Source organism: Hypomesus nipponensis, chromosome 1 (genome assembly GCF_054491055.1).
Source record: "Hypomesus nipponensis isolate SF chromosome 1, ASM5449105v1, whole genome shotgun sequence".
Classification (NCBI taxonomy): Eukaryota; Metazoa; Chordata; class Actinopteri; order Osmeriformes; family Osmeridae; genus Hypomesus; species Hypomesus nipponensis.
The window spans coordinates 12,987,501-13,004,932 of record NC_140361.1 but is presented as its reverse complement, the minus strand read 5'-3'; the positions used below and the strand labels follow the sequence as shown (position 1 = coordinate 13,004,932).

Genomic DNA, 17,432 nt, shown 5'->3' with positions numbered 1-17,432 from the left:
ACAAAGATGTGTCATTGTTATTTTCCTTTATTCTCTGTGGTGTTCCTCTCTTTCTTTCCCTCTTCCTCTCATTATTCTCCTGTCTATCTCCTTTCCCACTCTCAACCTCAACAGTTTCATGCTCCCCCTTCACGTTACCTCTTCCGTATCAACCTTTTTTTCTAATCATCCCACTGCCATCTCTCTCTTCTCTCTTTCCCTTTCTCTCAGAAACATGCTTGCAGGGCACAGTTCTGTGAAGGAATTTAATATGCAACTTTTATATGAGAAACCAATCAAGTGTCTAGGTCCATTCTAACTCCAATCTGTCGGTTAGGCCTGCTAATGCAATAGAGACAGCCTGGGCTATCTATCATACTCCAGCCAGGCCTCGCTCCCTCGCTCTCTCTATATATATCTTCCTCTATCTGTCTCTCCATCCCACACCTCTTTTTGTCCTCCTTTCTCTCTCTGTCTCTCGGTTTTCTCAAACATTCTCTTTCTGTAGCCCCCCCCCCCCATGCATTCCTTTGAGCCACTGAATCACCTGAAATATGAGGCCTGGCTGCCCTGAAGGAGGTCTGGGTCTCTACAGGGGAGGGTTTCTGTTATCTGTCTGGAGAGGCCTTCCCCACTGTGTTAAAGACACGGGTGCTGACGAGAAAAGCCTTATATGTCAGGTTAAAGTAATGCTATCTGAAAAGCACTCTTTCTCTCCTGTTTGTCCAATATACATTCACAAATGGATACAGTAATGCAAGGAAATACCAATATGCATGTTGAATTTGATTATTTTGCCCCACGCAAATATACACATATGCAGTTTACACATTGTACAGCACTCATGTACACCCTGCGTACATTTACACACACACACACACACACATACACACACACTCATACACACACACACACACACACTCATACACACACACACACACACATACACTATTCCATGAAAATGGAACATCTGCATAAAGACTGATGAGCAAATAGTTGGTCCCCACCCGCAGCAAGAAAAAAACCATCACTGCTAAATTCATTTAAACAAATCAGCTGCATCAATACCATTGTGTTATAGCTGATGGCAATTAATAACAAATTAGTCATAATCAGCCCTGTGTTAATGTCTTTACCCTGAAGCCACTGCTGGAAATTAATAACTAGAGATTTATCCTCACACACACAAACACACACACACACATACACACACACACAAACACACAATGTATCACACTGACACACCTCCTGTAAGTTTTTAATGAAATCTACACACTCTCTCTCTCTCTCTCTCTTCTCTCTATCACACACACACACACACACGCACACACACAGTTTGTACACACACTATCTGCTGATGTTGGTCAGCCAACTTCATTTTGGATGGGGGTGTGAAGAAAGCAATGGAGACACAGTGTGCGTGGTTTGTGAATGTGTGTGTGCGTGTCGTCGGGAGTTTGTGGTGGGTTGGGGGGATGGGAAAGGGGCAGGTGTAGACTGCCCCCGCCCCTAGGGGTCCTCACACCAATCAGCAGAGCGTACTGAGAATCAATTAACACCAGTGGGATGGGGCATAGGGTAGGGACACACTCAAACACTCAGAACACACACATGTACACACACACACACGCACACACATGCACACACACACACATGCACACACAGACACACATGCACACACAGACACACACACACATGCACACACATGCACGCTGCCCACACACATGGTCCTGTCTAAAGAGATATCCATCAGGATTTCCATCAGGTTCACACACAAAGTGGTATGCCCACATACGCTGTGTGTGTAGCTGTGTGTGTGTGTGTGTGTTTGTGTGTGTGTCTCCAGGAGAGCCCCGGTCTCTGGCGGTGATAGGTTTGGGAACAGATTGGGGGTCAGCAGGGGGGTCAGGCCTGGGTCAATCCCATCCGAGGTATGTGTGTGTGTCTGTGTGTGTGTTTGTCCCACCATGGGAAACCTAACATAATGATGACAATGTCTCCCGTAATCCTATACTACATCCCTAACAATGACTACATCATGGGAATCCAGAGAGTTAACAGAATCCTCTCTCTGCCTCCCTCCCTAATTCCCTAATCAGGTGTGTATCAAAGAATAAAGGGCTGGGTCCAAATGAAATCAGTTGTGCCCGACACTACTACTCCCTATGACCCAGTCCCATCTGTTAACCCCTTCCACACCTCCACACTGCCTGCTGCCCTGGTGAAAAGGAAGCTGACAGCTCTGCGCTGGTGGTTTGTGTGTATGTGTGTGATTGTGTGGGTGTTTTCGTGTGTGTGTGTCCCTAGTGAATCCCTGAGCCGGAGTAATTGACACTAGTATTAGTCTCTCTCCCTGTCTGATCCTCTCTAATCACCCCACTGGGAAATCCTCAAATAATGGAGAATCAATAGAGTAATGGAGCTTTGGAGTGTACTCACTTATGTCTCGCTCTGTCACGCCTCACCACAAAGCACATGTGTGTCTGTGTGACAGGGCCAAGCCTGGGGCAGGGCAGGTGGGGCTGGTGGCAGGGCAGTTCGCCTCCACCCTGAGGGGCCAGAAGGCCCAGCGAAGCAGGGGGCTGGAGTAGCTCCTCTGCCAGGGGAGAGAGCTCTATGGCTGGTGGCAGCTGGTCCCCTCTTCCCCACCCCTCCTCCAGCACCCTGCAGGCAGGCAACAGGAGGGGTGAGGAGGTCAAAAGGCAGGAGAATGGGCGGAACGGCGACACGCAGGATAATCGGCTTTTATTAACTGGAGAGAACGGAGGTGGCTTGGTAACGCAGCTTTGACAGAATAATACTGATACAAGCACTAATGAATTAACACATTAGCGCTGACAATTAGGGGTGTGCAGGGAAGCTCAGCTGCTCCACACACACATACATAAATTATACATCAACATGCCCATAAATATGTAAAGCAATAAACAAATGCAATAATAATTAACAAATAAATACTTAAAGGTAAAACAACAAACTGGCAGGCCCCAGGCACACAGGCAGACAGAATGGCAGGTAGGAAGACAGACAGAAATAATTTACTGTAATTTCCTCACACTAACCACATCCATATTCCCTAACATCACTGTTAATGCTTAAGCACTGACTCCTCCATACCTCAGTGTCATTCAGCCTGTCTCTGTCTATCTCTATAATTGTGTGGTCTCTTACAAACTCTATCAACTCCTCTCTCTTTCTCTCTTTCTCTCTCTCTCTCTCTCTCTCTCTCTCTCTCTCTCTCTCTCTCTCTCTCTCTCTCTCTCTCTCTCTCTCTCTCTCTCCCCCTTTCTAACCAGCAGGAAGAGGCAACCATGCATCAAACCATCACACTGACTAATACAGTGTGTGTGTGCGTTTGTGTGTGTGTGTGTGTGTGTGCGTGTGTGTATGTACATGCACGCATATACACAAACAAACCCACATGCATGAGATCTATCCATTCATGTCTTCCCAAAAACAAATATTCACCATCTGTCAAAAGTTTTAAAAGAGAGTCTCGCCTTCTCTAACAATAGAGGAATCCCTCTCACTAAGGTTTCAGATATGACCATTAGGGTTCCAAACAGAACCTTACATTGCTGAAACCTATTTTCAATTAGTTCAAATAGTTCTACTTATAGAATACCATAGTCTTTCTTGAAATTAAGTCTATGTCATACGCAAGGTATTATACCAGTCTTGTAAACACTGCAGTACTGTTTACGCCACACCACCACAGTTGACTGCAGCCAGTGATGATGCAGGCCGCAGATACAGCAGCGTCCCTAAAGGAAGATCTCTTTCATCTCATCTCCTCCAAAAGACCCAGCGGGCGTGTCTGGATGAAACACAACACCCACTTAAGAGAGCGTTCTAACGTTTTCGCTCTTATAGAGACCTGCTTTGCTCAACGCTCCTCCGGCTATGTCGAATAGCATCCTAAATAGGCCACGATTAGCACAACACACTAAATAGATCGTAATTGAACCACGACAAAAATCAATAACCCGAGTTTTTTTGTTTTAAAATGCTTCTGTTGCAATGTATTTGATCCTGATACTTGTATTATATCGTCTAAACGTTTGATAAGGGTGGGCTGAGCGCATGGGTGGACATAATCGTTATAAGCAGTAGGCCATAGTTTCATTAAAGGCTGCACTTGGCCGAGAGGCGATCTCACCGCTTTTGAAATAAAGCACATCTCTCTCGTTTCTTTCACCTTTTCCAAATTTGTCCTGCGCTGTCTCCCTCTCTTTTACAGCATATCAAACACTGCACATTCTTCTTTAAATTAACTATTAGGCTACTTACGACTGCCTAATCATTTTGTAAGAGCACCAACACTTTGAAGACCATATAAAACCGTGTCTTTCATTATTCAAAAGCAGCGGAGGCCCCTTTTTTAAAGCCATGCAGGCTCACTCGTGAAATTGATAACTGTGGAGACGCGCAATATAAACGGAGCCCGCGGGTGCCACGAGCCAGGACCCCGATTATGCAGATCAAGTGGTAATTTCTCAAACAAATCGCGAGCTTCAGTCTTTTGTTGCTGCTTCTTTGTAAGCACGGGCAGCCTTTCGGAGTGCTGGTCCCGGTTTAATATAGCCTTGGACAATAAAGGGATTTGCTCGCTCTAGTTTTATTGCCCGAGCAGCTGATCCGAGTGCCAGTGGTAGGAATGGTGAAGGCTATCTTAGTTTGATTTTTACAATATCAATGGGAAAATTGAGTAGGCCTGGGATTATCAATAGCCTATTATAAGTTATGTAACTAATTATTGTTACGGTTATTTTTCATTTTTAGGCTATTATTTTGCATTGCTAGGCTAATTTAATAATAACACATTGCCTAAATCTGGCGTTTCTAACGGGTTTTTGCATTATTGTCTTCAATAGGCTGACCTCAGGTAGGCCTGAAGGCAGTGAATGTATTTGACAGTGCCCTCGGTCGGTGCAACCTACACAAGGTTAATGTGCCACAATCACTCACTATCACGGGATTAGGGGATCAGTTACAACCGCGACCGGGGCGCCCAGCGTCAATCCGTTCATTCAATAGCCTACTTAGACGGAGTGATGACGATTCCAAAAACAAAACGTCAATATGACTAAATGTATCACCAATAAACCCAATATCGAACTGACAGAACATGGAAATAACTGGACTCACAAAGGCCCGATGCAGTCGATATATTCCCTAAATGTAGCCTCTGATCTCAAATGAATAAAATAAAGCCTAGTGTTTTATGTCATATAGTCCTACCTAATAATGGTTAATAGCAAAACACCAAAACGTCATACAGAGGGCTGACAGCTTTAACAGCCCAATTCCCAGTCATATAGTCACCGGTGCGCTTGCAGATGGTGCAGGACCTTATGCCAACCACGTCTTCACGTCGCCAAATAACCAATGTCAATGTTCTCTTATATCTCAACTCGCAAATTAGCTGCCGTGCCACAGTAATGTTGACAGAACAACAAATAAAATGTCAACAGAAATATCAATATGACAGTGATTTATAGCTACAACGAAGTATTCTGCAATAGCGTATCAACTGTTTAAGTTGTCTATTAGAGCTTGAGGTCTCTTTTTGGAGGTGATTCGATCAATGTCATGTGTATTTTTGTTGGGGGAAAGTTCTTTCTTGTTTCATAAAAAGCAAACATTTATCCCTATTTTAAAAAGTTGAAAAAACAGTCTATTTTTAGATTATTTTTAGATTATTAAAAGTCGAACTGGTTGTAAATCTGTTGCATCTGTTTTTATAAAGTTGATGGTGTGAAGATTACGCATAATGAGCGCAATGTGAGGCCTTGGGTATAATGGCCCTGCTCATCTAGCCGTATGGCGCACTGGAACGGGTCTGTTAAAACTGTGACAATATTGATTGCATTACAGGATAAACTGTATTGTTTTTTAGTCCTAAGCCATGTGTTTTGTAAGTCTATACAGTTTTACACAACAAAGTGTAGCCTACTAGTGAAATGAGAAGAGAGCATCACTCAGCAAACAAACCTTTCCCAAACCACAAATCAATGGCGCAGATCTACACATCCTATAGGTCCTGGAAAAATATGCACACCATACAATAATTGAACAGAAAAACGATTGGCTGAAACTCTGTAGTAGCCTGTTTATAGCAGGCTAACCGTTTTTTATTTTTTTTATTTACCTACTTTCTAAAACAGGCTATACTTTAATTGCATAATAGTTGGCATAACAATTGTAGTCCTTTGTGTCGTCGTCGCTTAAGGTTGGTAATATCCTAATTATTAGACGTAGGCCTATTATCTTAATCTTAAGAAGCGATCAAAATCTTATCGATTAAAACTGATGGCCACAAGCATTTGGAAAAGTGGTTGGGTTACGCAGGAAATGTCCATTTCAATGCGCGTTCAATCAATCATAAAAATGCTAGCCAATGAAAGACAGGATGTAGACAGTAGAAACCAATAGAAGCATTGCCATGCGACTTTTGGGGAGACTGTATGTTTGGATGCATAAAGGGGAAGAACGTCACACATCTCCAAACGTAGTACAAACTTCGAGTATAGGTGGAGGAGGAACATTTGATTGCGGTATATTCTGAACTTCTTCATTGTTTCTGAACGGAGGGCAACAATGGAACCAGTAATTACAGTTGTTTTATTTTAAATATATAGGTTCGGTTGACTGTGTGAATGGTGAGGATGGAGCAGGCATCAAGTGCGCCCAGCTCTCATCTTCCTAAAGCTTCCCCGCAAGAGCCCATCAGTTTTGGCATTGATCAAATCCTCGCCAGCGGTACCGACACACATAAAGATCGGTCTGGTGGACATTACGGTTCGGATACAAGCAGCAGAGACGGTTACCATTTGGGGATCTCTACCGGAGAAACTTCCGCGTCATACACTGCGCTATCAATTTCCCTTTCTGGTATTGTTCCACCTTTTGAGGATTTAGGCTCATACGGAGTGAGTAGAACTCGCGGACGAGGAGTGATCCGAGTCCCTGCGCACAGACCCGTGACAACCGCTGGTACTCCACCGGTGCAAGGCACCGTGCCGGGGTTCGGGGGACTCTGTTTTCCGTGGGCCGGTAATAGATTCACTAAGGACAGCATATCAGGTAGGTCTACAACTTAGGTCGGCCTTATCTACAACTTTTACTCGTATTTGTTGTTAAAGATAAACAACACAGTGGTCAGATCACGTTTCTCAAATTAGGTTTTCTTGAGAATGATTGGCTCATTGAAAATATACTTGGACCAATACTATTTTATTTATACATAGCAGTATATGTACCATAGGCCTAGCATTACAATGATCTTAAAGAATTCTCATCAAGGTATTTTAAAGAAGAAATACGAAAACGAAAGTAGGCTATTAAGAAAAAGAAATTGCATTAAAATTGTATATAAGTTCATTGCAAAATGATAACACAATGATATCCTGCATTTCACAATAATAACTGCATTGCTAAACATTATTAAGCACTGTTCACATTATACATAAATAAGTAATTCCACATGTAACTTTGATTTGTAAAATAATTATTGTTATGCACTAATAATTTACATAAATGTGTGTATTGGTTCTCATTTGTTTTTAATTGTAAATGTATATTGTAAATGTATCTTTAAACGGCAACAAAAAAAATTGAGTTAAAAGTATATGGCTTGCCTAAATGGTATGTAAGAATGGTAACAGCAACCAGATAGGCCTACATTCTGAAAACCAGAGGTTGCATTAACCAGGAATCCTATTTGATAGCCTGACTTTCTGATTTAAAAAATTCCAACAAAAAACTACTCCATAGGATTATTTGACATAAATCTTTATGATATTCTCTAATATCCTATTATATGAATCCTATTACCTTTCTTATTAAATATAATTGATGAATTCCATGTAGTCCAGTGTCCAAGAGTCATACCTTTCAACCTTTTGAAATGTGTCTTACAGACATGGTTGTTTTTTTATTATAAACACTAATGCTCTTTCTATAGACTTCATGCCCTTCACTGTGACACGGAGGATAGGGCATCCGTACCAGAACCGTACGCCACCCAAACGGAAAAAGCCTCGGACGTCCTTCTCCCGTGTCCAGATCTGTGAGCTGGAGAAGCGCTTTCACCGACAAAAGTATCTGGCGAGCGCTGAGCGTGCGTCCATGGCGAAGCATCTAAAGATGACAGACGCCCAGGTCAAAACGTGGTTCCAGAACCGCAGGACCAAGTGGAGGTGAGTTACTGAGGCCTTCTATCTGTCTGCTATCATGTTCCTAATATTCATGATGGAGATGCCAGTTGAAAAGGCATGAACATATTGGCAGAACGTGTGCACATTAAAGCTCATTAGTACATTTGGGGTTTTATACCCGTCTTACCATTCTTGAACTGTCTGGGAAATGATTATTAATCCGTTGAAAACTAGGGTTAATATTAGTTATTGCATGGTGGTTCGAGGCTGAAGTGCAGAAATATCTGGGCTGTTTTGAAGCTAATTTAATAAAATGTCCTAATGGTCCTTGACAAAACATGAGGAAGATCTTTAGGGAGGCAATGGGTGTAAAATGCCATGTCTCAAACGTTGGACATGATTCAATATATTTTGCTCCAACACACATTCTCTATCCTTCTCTCTATTTATATACACCAATTTACTAGTGTACTTTATGTACACTTCTTTTTGTGAAAGATAATTATGAGCTGCTGGTTCTCTCAATGGAAAACGGCCTCAAATGTGTCTGTATTCACCCCAGCCCTCTCTTCCCTCTGTTGCTCCCACCAGGAGACAGACAGCGGAGGAGAGGGAAGCAGAGCGTCAGCAGGCCAATCGGCTGATCCTGCAGCTTCAGCACAACGCCCTCCACAAGTCCCTTGGCGAATCAGCCGCCTCCGACCCGTTGTGCGCCCATAACTCCTCCCTCTACGCCCTGCAGAACCTGCAGCCCTGGGCGGAAGACAGGGAATAGAGGAGGGAGAGAAGGAGGAGGAGAGGGATAGGTTGGAGAGGAGGAGGGAAATGGGATGGAGAGGAGGAGGAGGGATGGAATAGGATGGAGAGAAGGAGGAGAGAAACCTTTGACTTTGACTTTGACCTTTGACTTTGGAGTGAGAGGTTGTTCTTTGGGCTTGTTGTCGCCAATACAGTCGTCACCAAGCAACCCCGAGTCTGGAATCGAATGCTCACACAAAACTTCCCATAATGCATCCAGACTGAACCCTTAGAGAAAGAGTATGGACAGGTGGTGGTGTGTGTTTGTCTGTGTGTGTGTGTGTGTGTGGGGGGGGGGGGTGGATGGGAGAAAAAGAAGGATATGAAGGATGCATGCAGAGCAGGTCACTGTAACATACACACACCCACACATTTTTATGTTTCTGAGATGAGTCCTTATGGAAATAGTATGGGTGTTTGTTTGTACTTGGAGTACTGTATAATTGTAAATAATCTGTATCTGCTGTCCTTGTTGAGATTGCTGTAGAGAAAGAAGTTGGTGGACAAATGCAACGTTACGAATGTCCAGGATTCAATGTGAGACTCATTGAAGGCTTCAACACTGATTGCAACATTCTTTGAAAAGTTTATTGTTAAATATAATTGTATACAACATTTCAATACACATGTATATGCTTGATTTCTTGTCTGTCTGTCCGTCCATCACCTGCAGTCACCGCAGTCACAGTGAAAGTGAAAGTATAGTTTATTGAAAACACAAGGGTCATAAGGTTATAGCAGTCAGACTAAAATGAAAGATGTTGTTTGTGTCATTCCAGTCAGTCAGTCATCACAGCAGGTATTATCCTTTAGACTCATGGCTTCCATTCCTTTGAACTCAGTGAAGAGGTCTCTCTCTGTGTCTATATCAGTTTTTCTGTTTTCACTATTTCTCTTTCTCTATGTCTCTTTCTCTATTGCGGTACCTCGCTTTATCTCATTTTTTACCCTCCATTTCTAGTCCTCCCTCACAGTCACAGTGAATAGTTGGTTCAGTAACAGTATTCTTACCTTGTGACTGTATTATGTCCTAACGAAACAATGTTACACAAGCGACACAGCACACACATCCACATTGCTACTGAACAGATAGTGGGTTGCGTGATGTCATTAAAAAGGGACATGTACAATCTGTCTGGTCTAGCCACATGCAGAAACAGCCAGTAGGTGGACTGACAATGAGAAAACAGACAGACAGCATGGACACCCAGACAGACAGCACACTGTTAGAAAGTGTCTACAAACAGTAGAAACAGTCATCACAACAGGAATTCCACAGACCGATATGGTTGGTAGGGCAACAGAAATGGAGGGGGGGGGGGGGGGGGACCAAAGCAAGCAGACATGAGGAGACATTTTTCAATATATTTCAGTGTTGTATGTAATGGCTACTACTATCTACTACTGTAAATAGATAAGCGTATGAATTTCACAATAACGTCTGGTCATGGGCGAAATGAGTGGCCTTGAGTCGTACAAAACGCTGTGGCACAGGATCGGTGTGCACACCAAGATCTACCAGACACGCCCTCTGAGAGAACAGTTACCATGACAACATCGGCCCGACAGAGAGGTGGGGCCAGGGGTCAGATCTCACAGGGTCAGAAAGGTCAAAGCCAGGTGAGAAGTCAAGGGGTGCTATTCTGAGGGGCGAAGATCGCGACTCAAACCAACCCCCAGAAGGGTCACTGCCATGACAACGTCATGGTTACACATTGTTGACGATAGTTCCAGTGACCAGCGTCCCAAGAGCCTCTCGTAACCATGGGGATGTGTCCTTTTCTGCACTGGGACGGATCGCTCATCCCTCTCTCTTTCAGTACCGTGCCGTCTCCCTCATTCTCTCTTCTTTCTTGTTCACTCCTCCTCTCTTTCTCTCGCTCCGCTTGTCTGTTTTTTTCTTCCTCCCCATTGGTCTAGATGACGTTTTCAAAGAGCTGAAGGGACTTCATGATATTCTCATCCTGGGTGAAAGACAGAATCGTGAGACAGCTAAGAGGGGCATTGAAGGACAGTCTGATGTGTGGAATGTCCGAATTTGACAATTTCTCAAACCAACCACTAGAGGGCAGTGGAAAGCCAATGATGACACATTATATTTGTGGGCAGCAGAGAGGAGTAGAGTAAAACAGCATACCTCCTGGCAGGACAGAATGAACTCATCAAGAGTGACCACCCCATCTCTGTTTTTGTCCATTTTCTGTGGAAGAGAGACATGGAGAGCATGCTTCACCTGATCCCTACTGAAATGTGTGTAATCTGTGTGTGTAAGAGTGTGTGTATATGCACCTGGAAGAAGGCTTCCACATGAAGTTTAGGAGCGTCTGTCTTCAGAGCAGGGTAGGTGTACTTCCCCATCATGTCGTAGATGGCTCTGACAATGTCTGTCATTTCCTGGAGCGTGCACACACACACACACAGAAACAAACACAATAAAACACAAGGGGTTTGAGAACTCACAAGCATTCGAAAAGCACACATTACGCATGTAGCACATGTAGTTCACACAGACATGAACTTGGCAAACAAACAGACACCAAAGCACACACACACACCTCCTTATTGATGTAGCCATCTTTGTTGATGTCGTACAGATTAAAGGTCCATTGCAGCTTCTCCCTCACAGACCCTCTCAGCAGGATGGAGAGAGCCGTGACAAAGTCCTGACAGAGAGAGACCAGCCACCAAGATAAAGACACAGTAAAACGGTGGGACAAAGACAAAGAGGAGATCCTGAAAGAGGAGCGAATGCGACTCGGAGGGAGAAAGTGAAACCAAGTGGAGTGACTGAGTTTACCTCGAACTTGATTGATCCACTGTGAGCTGAGTCAAAGGCGTTGAAGAGATAGTGAGCGTAGGTGCTAGCATCTGGAGGGGAGACAGGGGGATTACACTGGTGGTACTGCAGGGCTCACACGCACGCACGCACACACTCACTCACTCACTCACACACACACACACACACACACACACACACACACACACACACACACACACACACACACACACACACACACACACACACACACTCTACACCGTACCTCCATGTGGGAAGAACTGGGAGTATATTTGTTTGAAGGTATCCTCATTCACCACGCCACTAGGACACTCCTACCAGAGAGAGAGGGAGAGAGAGAGAGAGAGAGAGAGAGAGAGAGAGAGAGAGAGATGAGGCGACAGGCATGGAAGGTCAGTCACGGGTGAGGCATGAAGAGCAAGACAGCAGGAGGTGGAGAGGTAGAGTGGGGGTGTGTGGAGAGAGGGAGGGGGTGTGTGGAGAGGTAGAGAGAGTGTGTGTGGAAAGAAGGTGTGTGGAGAGGTGGAAAGGTAGAGAGGGGGGTGTGGAGAGGGCGTGTGTGGAGAGGGGGGTGTGTGTACGTACTTACATTTTTGAAGCCCCGATAGAGCACCTGCAGCTCCCTCTTGCTGAAGTTAGTCTGAGCCTCCAGCTTGTCCAGACCCTCTGGGCGATGGCACACCATGGTCATCTCCAGGTCATCATCTACCTTGTCTACACACACACACACACCATGGTCATCTCCAGGTCATCATCTACCTTGTCTACACACACACACACACCATGGTCATCTCCAGGTCATCATCTACCTTGTCTACACACACCCACACACACACCATGGTCATCTCCAGGTCATCATCTACCTTGTCTACACACACACACACACCATGGTCATCTCCAGGTCATCGTCTACCTTGTCTACACACACACACACACCATGGTCATCTCCAGGTCATCATCTACCTTGTCTACACACACACACACACCATGGTCATCTCCAGGTCATCATCTACCTTGTCTACACACACCCACACACACACCATGGTCATCTCCAGGTCATCATCTACCTTGTCTACACACACACACACACCATGGTCATCTCCAGGTCATCATCTACCTTGTCTACACACACCCACACACACACCATGGTCATCTCCAGGTCATCATCTACCTTGTCTACACACACACACACACCATGGTCATCTCCAGGTCATCATCTACCTTGTCTACACACACCCACACACACACCATGGTCATCTCCAGGTCATCATCTACCTTGTCTACACACACACACACCATGGTCATCTCCAGGTCATTGTCTACCTTGTCTACACACACACACACACCATGGTCATCTCCAGGTCATCATCTACCTTGTCTACACACACACACACACACCATGGTCATCTCCAGGTCATCGTCTACCTTGTCTACACACACACACACACCATGGTCATCTCCAGGTCATCATCTACCTTGTCTTCACACACACACACACACACACACACACACACACCATGGTCATCTCCAGGTCATCGTCTACCTTGTCTACACACACACACACACCATGGTCATCTCCAGGTCATCGTCTACCTTGTCTACACACACACACACACCATGGTCATCTCCAGGTCATCGTCTACCTTGTCTACACACACACACACACCATGGTCATCTCCAGGTCATCGTCTACCTTGTCTACACACACACACACACCATGGTCATCTCCAGGTCATCGTCTACCTTGTCTACACACACACACACACCATGGTCATCTCCAGGTCATCGTCTACCTTGTCTACACACACACACACACCATGGTCATCTCCAGGTCATCATCTACCTTGTCTACACACACACACACACCATGGTCATCTCCAGGTCATCGTCTACCTTGTCTACACACACACACACACCATGGTCATCTCCAGGTCATCGTCTACCTTGTCTACACACACACACACACACACACCATGGTCATCTCCAGGTCATCGTCTACCTTGTCTACACACACACACACACACACCATGGTCATCTCCAGGTCATCGTCTACCTTGTCTACACACACACACACACCATGGTCATCTCCAGGTCATCGTCTACCTTGTCTACACACACACACACACCATGGTCATCTCCAGGTCATCGTCTACCTTGTCTACACACACACACACACACACACACACCATGGTCATCTCCAGGTCATCGTCTACCTTGTCTACACACACACACACACACACACACACCATGGTCATCTCCAGGTCATCGTCTACCTTGTCTACACACACACACACACACACCATGGTCATCTCCAGGTCATCGTCTACCTTGTCTACACACACACACACACCATGGTCATCTCCAGGTCATCGTCTACTTTGTCTACACACACACACACACACCATGGTCATCTCCAGGTCATCGTCTACCTTGTCTACACACACACACACACACCAAGTTATTGCCATCATGAGAATGAAATTCAATACTTGTGAGCGAGTGCAAAAGAGGAGGAGAAAAAGTGCTGGGGGAGACAGACAAAGAGACAGAGAGAGAGACAGAAACATATACAGAGATAGGCAGAGACGGAGAGAGAGAGAGAGAGAGAGAGAGAGAGAGAGAGAGAGAGAGAGAGAGAGAGAGAGAGAGAGAGAGAGAGAGAGAGAGAGAGAGAGAGAGAGAGAGAGAGAGAGAGAGAGAGAGAGAGAGAGAGAGAGAGAGGTGGACAGAGAGGTCAGAGCAGACTCCCCAGGTATCTCCACCTCCCACACCTGATCATTAACAACTCATTGCTTTTTCTGCCAGAGGGGAGGTAAAGAGAGGACACACACACACACGCACACACACACACGCACACACACACGTACACACACACACACATTTAAACACACACAGCACCAGGCCATTCGTTTTATCGCTCTGGCAGTTGTGTCTCTGTCAGTGTCGCATTAGAGGCAGGAAGGGAAAACTGACTCTAGCCCAAGGTGAGGTAATTCAGTCAAAACTCCCTCGGGGTCCCCGAGGGGCACCCAACCTCACACACACGCACATATTTTACAGTGACCACTCAATGATGTACGACATGCCTGTAGTAACCCATCATACACACGCTTCCCCCCACACACACACTCACACCTACGTGCACAGAAGCACACATACTCCTCTCGAACACCACATACACCGTTGATCAGCTGATAGTCCTGTGCCCACTGGCACAAGATCACCTTCACACACATCTATACACCCACAGGACATCCCATGTCACGCTGCACACACGATGCTAAATCAACACTTAAAGAAAGGAAAGCTAACTGCTTCCACAACCGTATCATCTGTATTCCACTCCACCGCACCCGTTTACGTCCGAAAATACTGACGAACAAAAACACTGACCAGTTCATTTTCAAGTTGTCATTGTAGATTTTGAGTAGCGTGTGTGTTAAAGTGTGTGTGCAGTAGAAGTGTTTGTGTTTGTGTTGTGGGTGTGTAGTAAGGTTTGTTGGAGTTTGTGAAGCAGTGTGCAGTATAGTAGTAACTGTGTATGTCTGGGGAAGTGTGTATAAAAGTAACAGTTTGTGTAATGTTTGTAATAATGTGTGTGTAGTAGCGTGTGCAGTGCAGTAGTAACAGTGTGTGTATTAGTGTGTGTAGCAGTAACAGTGTCTGCAGTAGTGTGTAGAGACGTGTATAGCAGTGTGTGTTTAGCAGTAACAGTTTCTGTAGCAGTGTGTGCTGTAACTAACCTAACACAGTGATCAGTGTAGTAACTCACCTAACACAGTGATCAGTGTAGTAACTCACCTAACACAGTGATCAGTGTAGTAACTCACCTAACACAGTGATCAGTGGAGTAACTCACCTAACACAGTGATCAGTGTAGTAACTAACCTAACACAGTGGTCAGTGTAGTAACTCACCCTCCACAGTTATCAGTGTAGTAATTCACCCTCCACAGTGATCAGTGTAGTAACTCACCCTCCACAGTGATCAGTGTAGTAACTCACCCAACACAGTGGTCAGTGTAGTAACTCACCCTCCACAGTTATCAGTCCCAGTAGGTGCAGCAGCTTGACGGCTCCGCAGCACAGCAGCACTATGATGATGGTGTGCAGCCCATCTCCCTCCTCCTCCTTCTCCATCCTTCCTTCCTCTCCTCTCCCCTCGCTTCTAGAGTCTGTCCTTGTTCTGTCTCAACTACTTTGTTTTCTAGTCTAGCCACTACAGACTCATGAGGGTATTTCTATTGATGAAACATGTTTCTTTTTTTTAACTGTAATTAAATCAAACAAGTACAATTCATCTTCTGTCTTACTTGTCTGGATTACTGGAACCTTCTCTGGCTAGTATTTCCCCCAGTCTCCTCTCTGTCATGTTTCTCTTCACTATGTATCACTGTCTTTCCCAACTCTCTCACAGTCTCTCTTCTTTTATACCCCTCTCTCTACCGCTCCCCTTTTCCCTCCCCTCCCCTCCCCTCCCCTCCCCTCCCCTCCCCTCCCCTCCCCTCCCCTCCCCTCCCCTCCCCTCCCCTCCCCTCCCCTCCCCTCCCCTCCCCTCCCCTCCCCTCCCCTCCCCTCACCCTCACCCCCTCTCTTCTCCTCCCCCTCTCTCCCAGTATCCTTGGTTCCCTCTGCACCTCTCCCCGGTGCTCTCTTTCTCCCTCCCTCCCTCCCTCCCTCCCTCCCTCCCTCCCTCCCTCCCTCCCTCCCTCCCTCCCTCCCTCCCTCCCTCCCTCCCTCCCTCCCTCCCTCCTTCCCTCCCTCCCTCCCTCCCTCCCTCCCTCCTTCCCTCCCTCCCTCCCTCCTTCCCTCCCTCCCTCCCTCCCTCCCTCCCTCCCTCTGTACTTTGATTCCCTCGCTCTCTCACTCTTCTGGTGTCCTTCACTCTTAGGATGGTGACCCTCCCCCCAACACACACACACACACCCCAGGGTTCAAACTGGCCCTGGAACAATGATGCACTCACCTTCTACATGCCCGGAGTGAGTGTGGGCATGTGTGTGTAACAATGTGTGTGTGTGTGTGCTTGTGTGTACGTGCGTATGTGTGTGTATTTGTGTGTGTGTTTTTTGAATGAATAATTAGGCTCATTAGGCTGACTATTGTTCATCTCAGTATAAGGCCTGGTCTCTCAAATTTATGTTGTTTCAGTAAAATAGCTACAATATCCAACTTTCCTCCTCACACAACACATGAAAACTCAAACTATAATCATAGACTTAACATAATAACTGAAGCCAACTGTTCCTCATCAGTTTACTGTGAAGTCAATTAACGGCTGACTGTTAATCCGACAACTCTTGGGTAGCAATTGAACATGCATTGAATGGTACGCACCAGTAGAGGGCAGCACATAGCTGTGAGTAGTTTAAAACTGTAGTCCACTTCATCCCATCTCATCTGCTCAGGTCTTAAATCATCTATTTCAGGGGCAATCATCAGTTCTACAATAAGCAGAGGGTTGCAGACTGCTACAGGACTGAGTTAAAGAGCTAAAGCTTTTGCATGCTTGCACAGAGTGAGCTAATAATTGCTGTATCAGTTAACTTCAAATGGAAACTGTCATCAATTATTAGAATGTTTATTTTCTCTTTAATATTCCTTCTTACTCTGACTCTTTGTACCAATCTATCTCTCTCCTTCTCTATCTTACCCTCCCTCCCTCCTTCCTTCCCTCCCTCCCTCCCTCCCTCCCTCCCT

The 17,432-nt window shown here is 45.5% G+C and overlaps 2 protein-coding genes across 5 annotated transcripts in view; one reads left to right on the top strand and one right to left on the bottom strand.

The window, feature by feature from the left end:
* Positions 1 to 6,432: 6,432 nt before the first annotated feature.
* LOC146302633 (T-cell leukemia homeobox protein 3-like) lies at positions 6,433 to 8,913 on the top strand. Its single transcript, XM_084699120.1, has 3 exons — positions 6,433 to 7,065; positions 7,946 to 8,180; positions 8,730 to 8,913. Exons 1-3 carry the CDS (start codon positions 6,639 to 6,641, stop codon positions 8,911 to 8,913), a joined length of 846 nt encoding a protein of 281 aa, XP_084555246.1. The 5' UTR covers positions 6,433 to 6,638.
* A 1,939-nt stretch (positions 8,914 to 10,852) lies between these two features.
* LOC146302632 (A-type potassium channel modulatory protein KCNIP1-like) overlaps positions 10,853 to 17,432 on the bottom strand; it is a 20,660-nt gene continuing 14,080 nt past the window's right edge. For 3 of the 4 annotated variants that reach the window (XM_084699116.1, XM_084699119.1, XM_084699118.1), the window contains exons 2-8: positions 12,323 to 12,447; positions 11,978 to 12,047; positions 11,734 to 11,804; positions 11,492 to 11,599; positions 11,226 to 11,330; positions 11,074 to 11,136; positions 10,853 to 10,900 (exon numbers count right to left, since the gene is read on the bottom strand). In XM_084699116.1, the coding sequence (XP_084555242.1) occupies positions 10,853 to 10,900; positions 11,074 to 11,136; positions 11,226 to 11,330; positions 11,492 to 11,599; positions 11,734 to 11,804; positions 11,978 to 12,047; positions 12,323 to 12,447 (590 nt within the window). Of the gene's footprint in view, positions 10,901 to 11,073; positions 11,137 to 11,225; positions 11,331 to 11,491; positions 11,600 to 11,733; positions 11,805 to 11,977; positions 12,048 to 12,322; positions 12,450 to 15,990; positions 16,034 to 17,432 lie in introns of all 4 variants that reach the window. The other variant, XM_084699117.1, reaches the window with a different exon arrangement.

Bases quoted from the DNA above. Each gene is read 5' to 3' on its own strand.
- LOC146302633 (XM_084699120.1), top strand. From the start codon at position 6,639: ATGGTGAGGATGGAGCAGGCATCAAGTGCGCCCAGCTCTCATCTTCCT. The intron at 7,066-7,945 runs GTAGGTCTACAA...CTCTTTCTATAG, and splicing joins CACTAAGGACAGCATATCAG to ACTTCATGCCCTTCACTGTG. The intron at 8,181-8,729 runs GTGAGTTACTGA...TGCTCCCACCAG, and splicing joins AACCGCAGGACCAAGTGGAG to GAGACAGACAGCGGAGGAGA.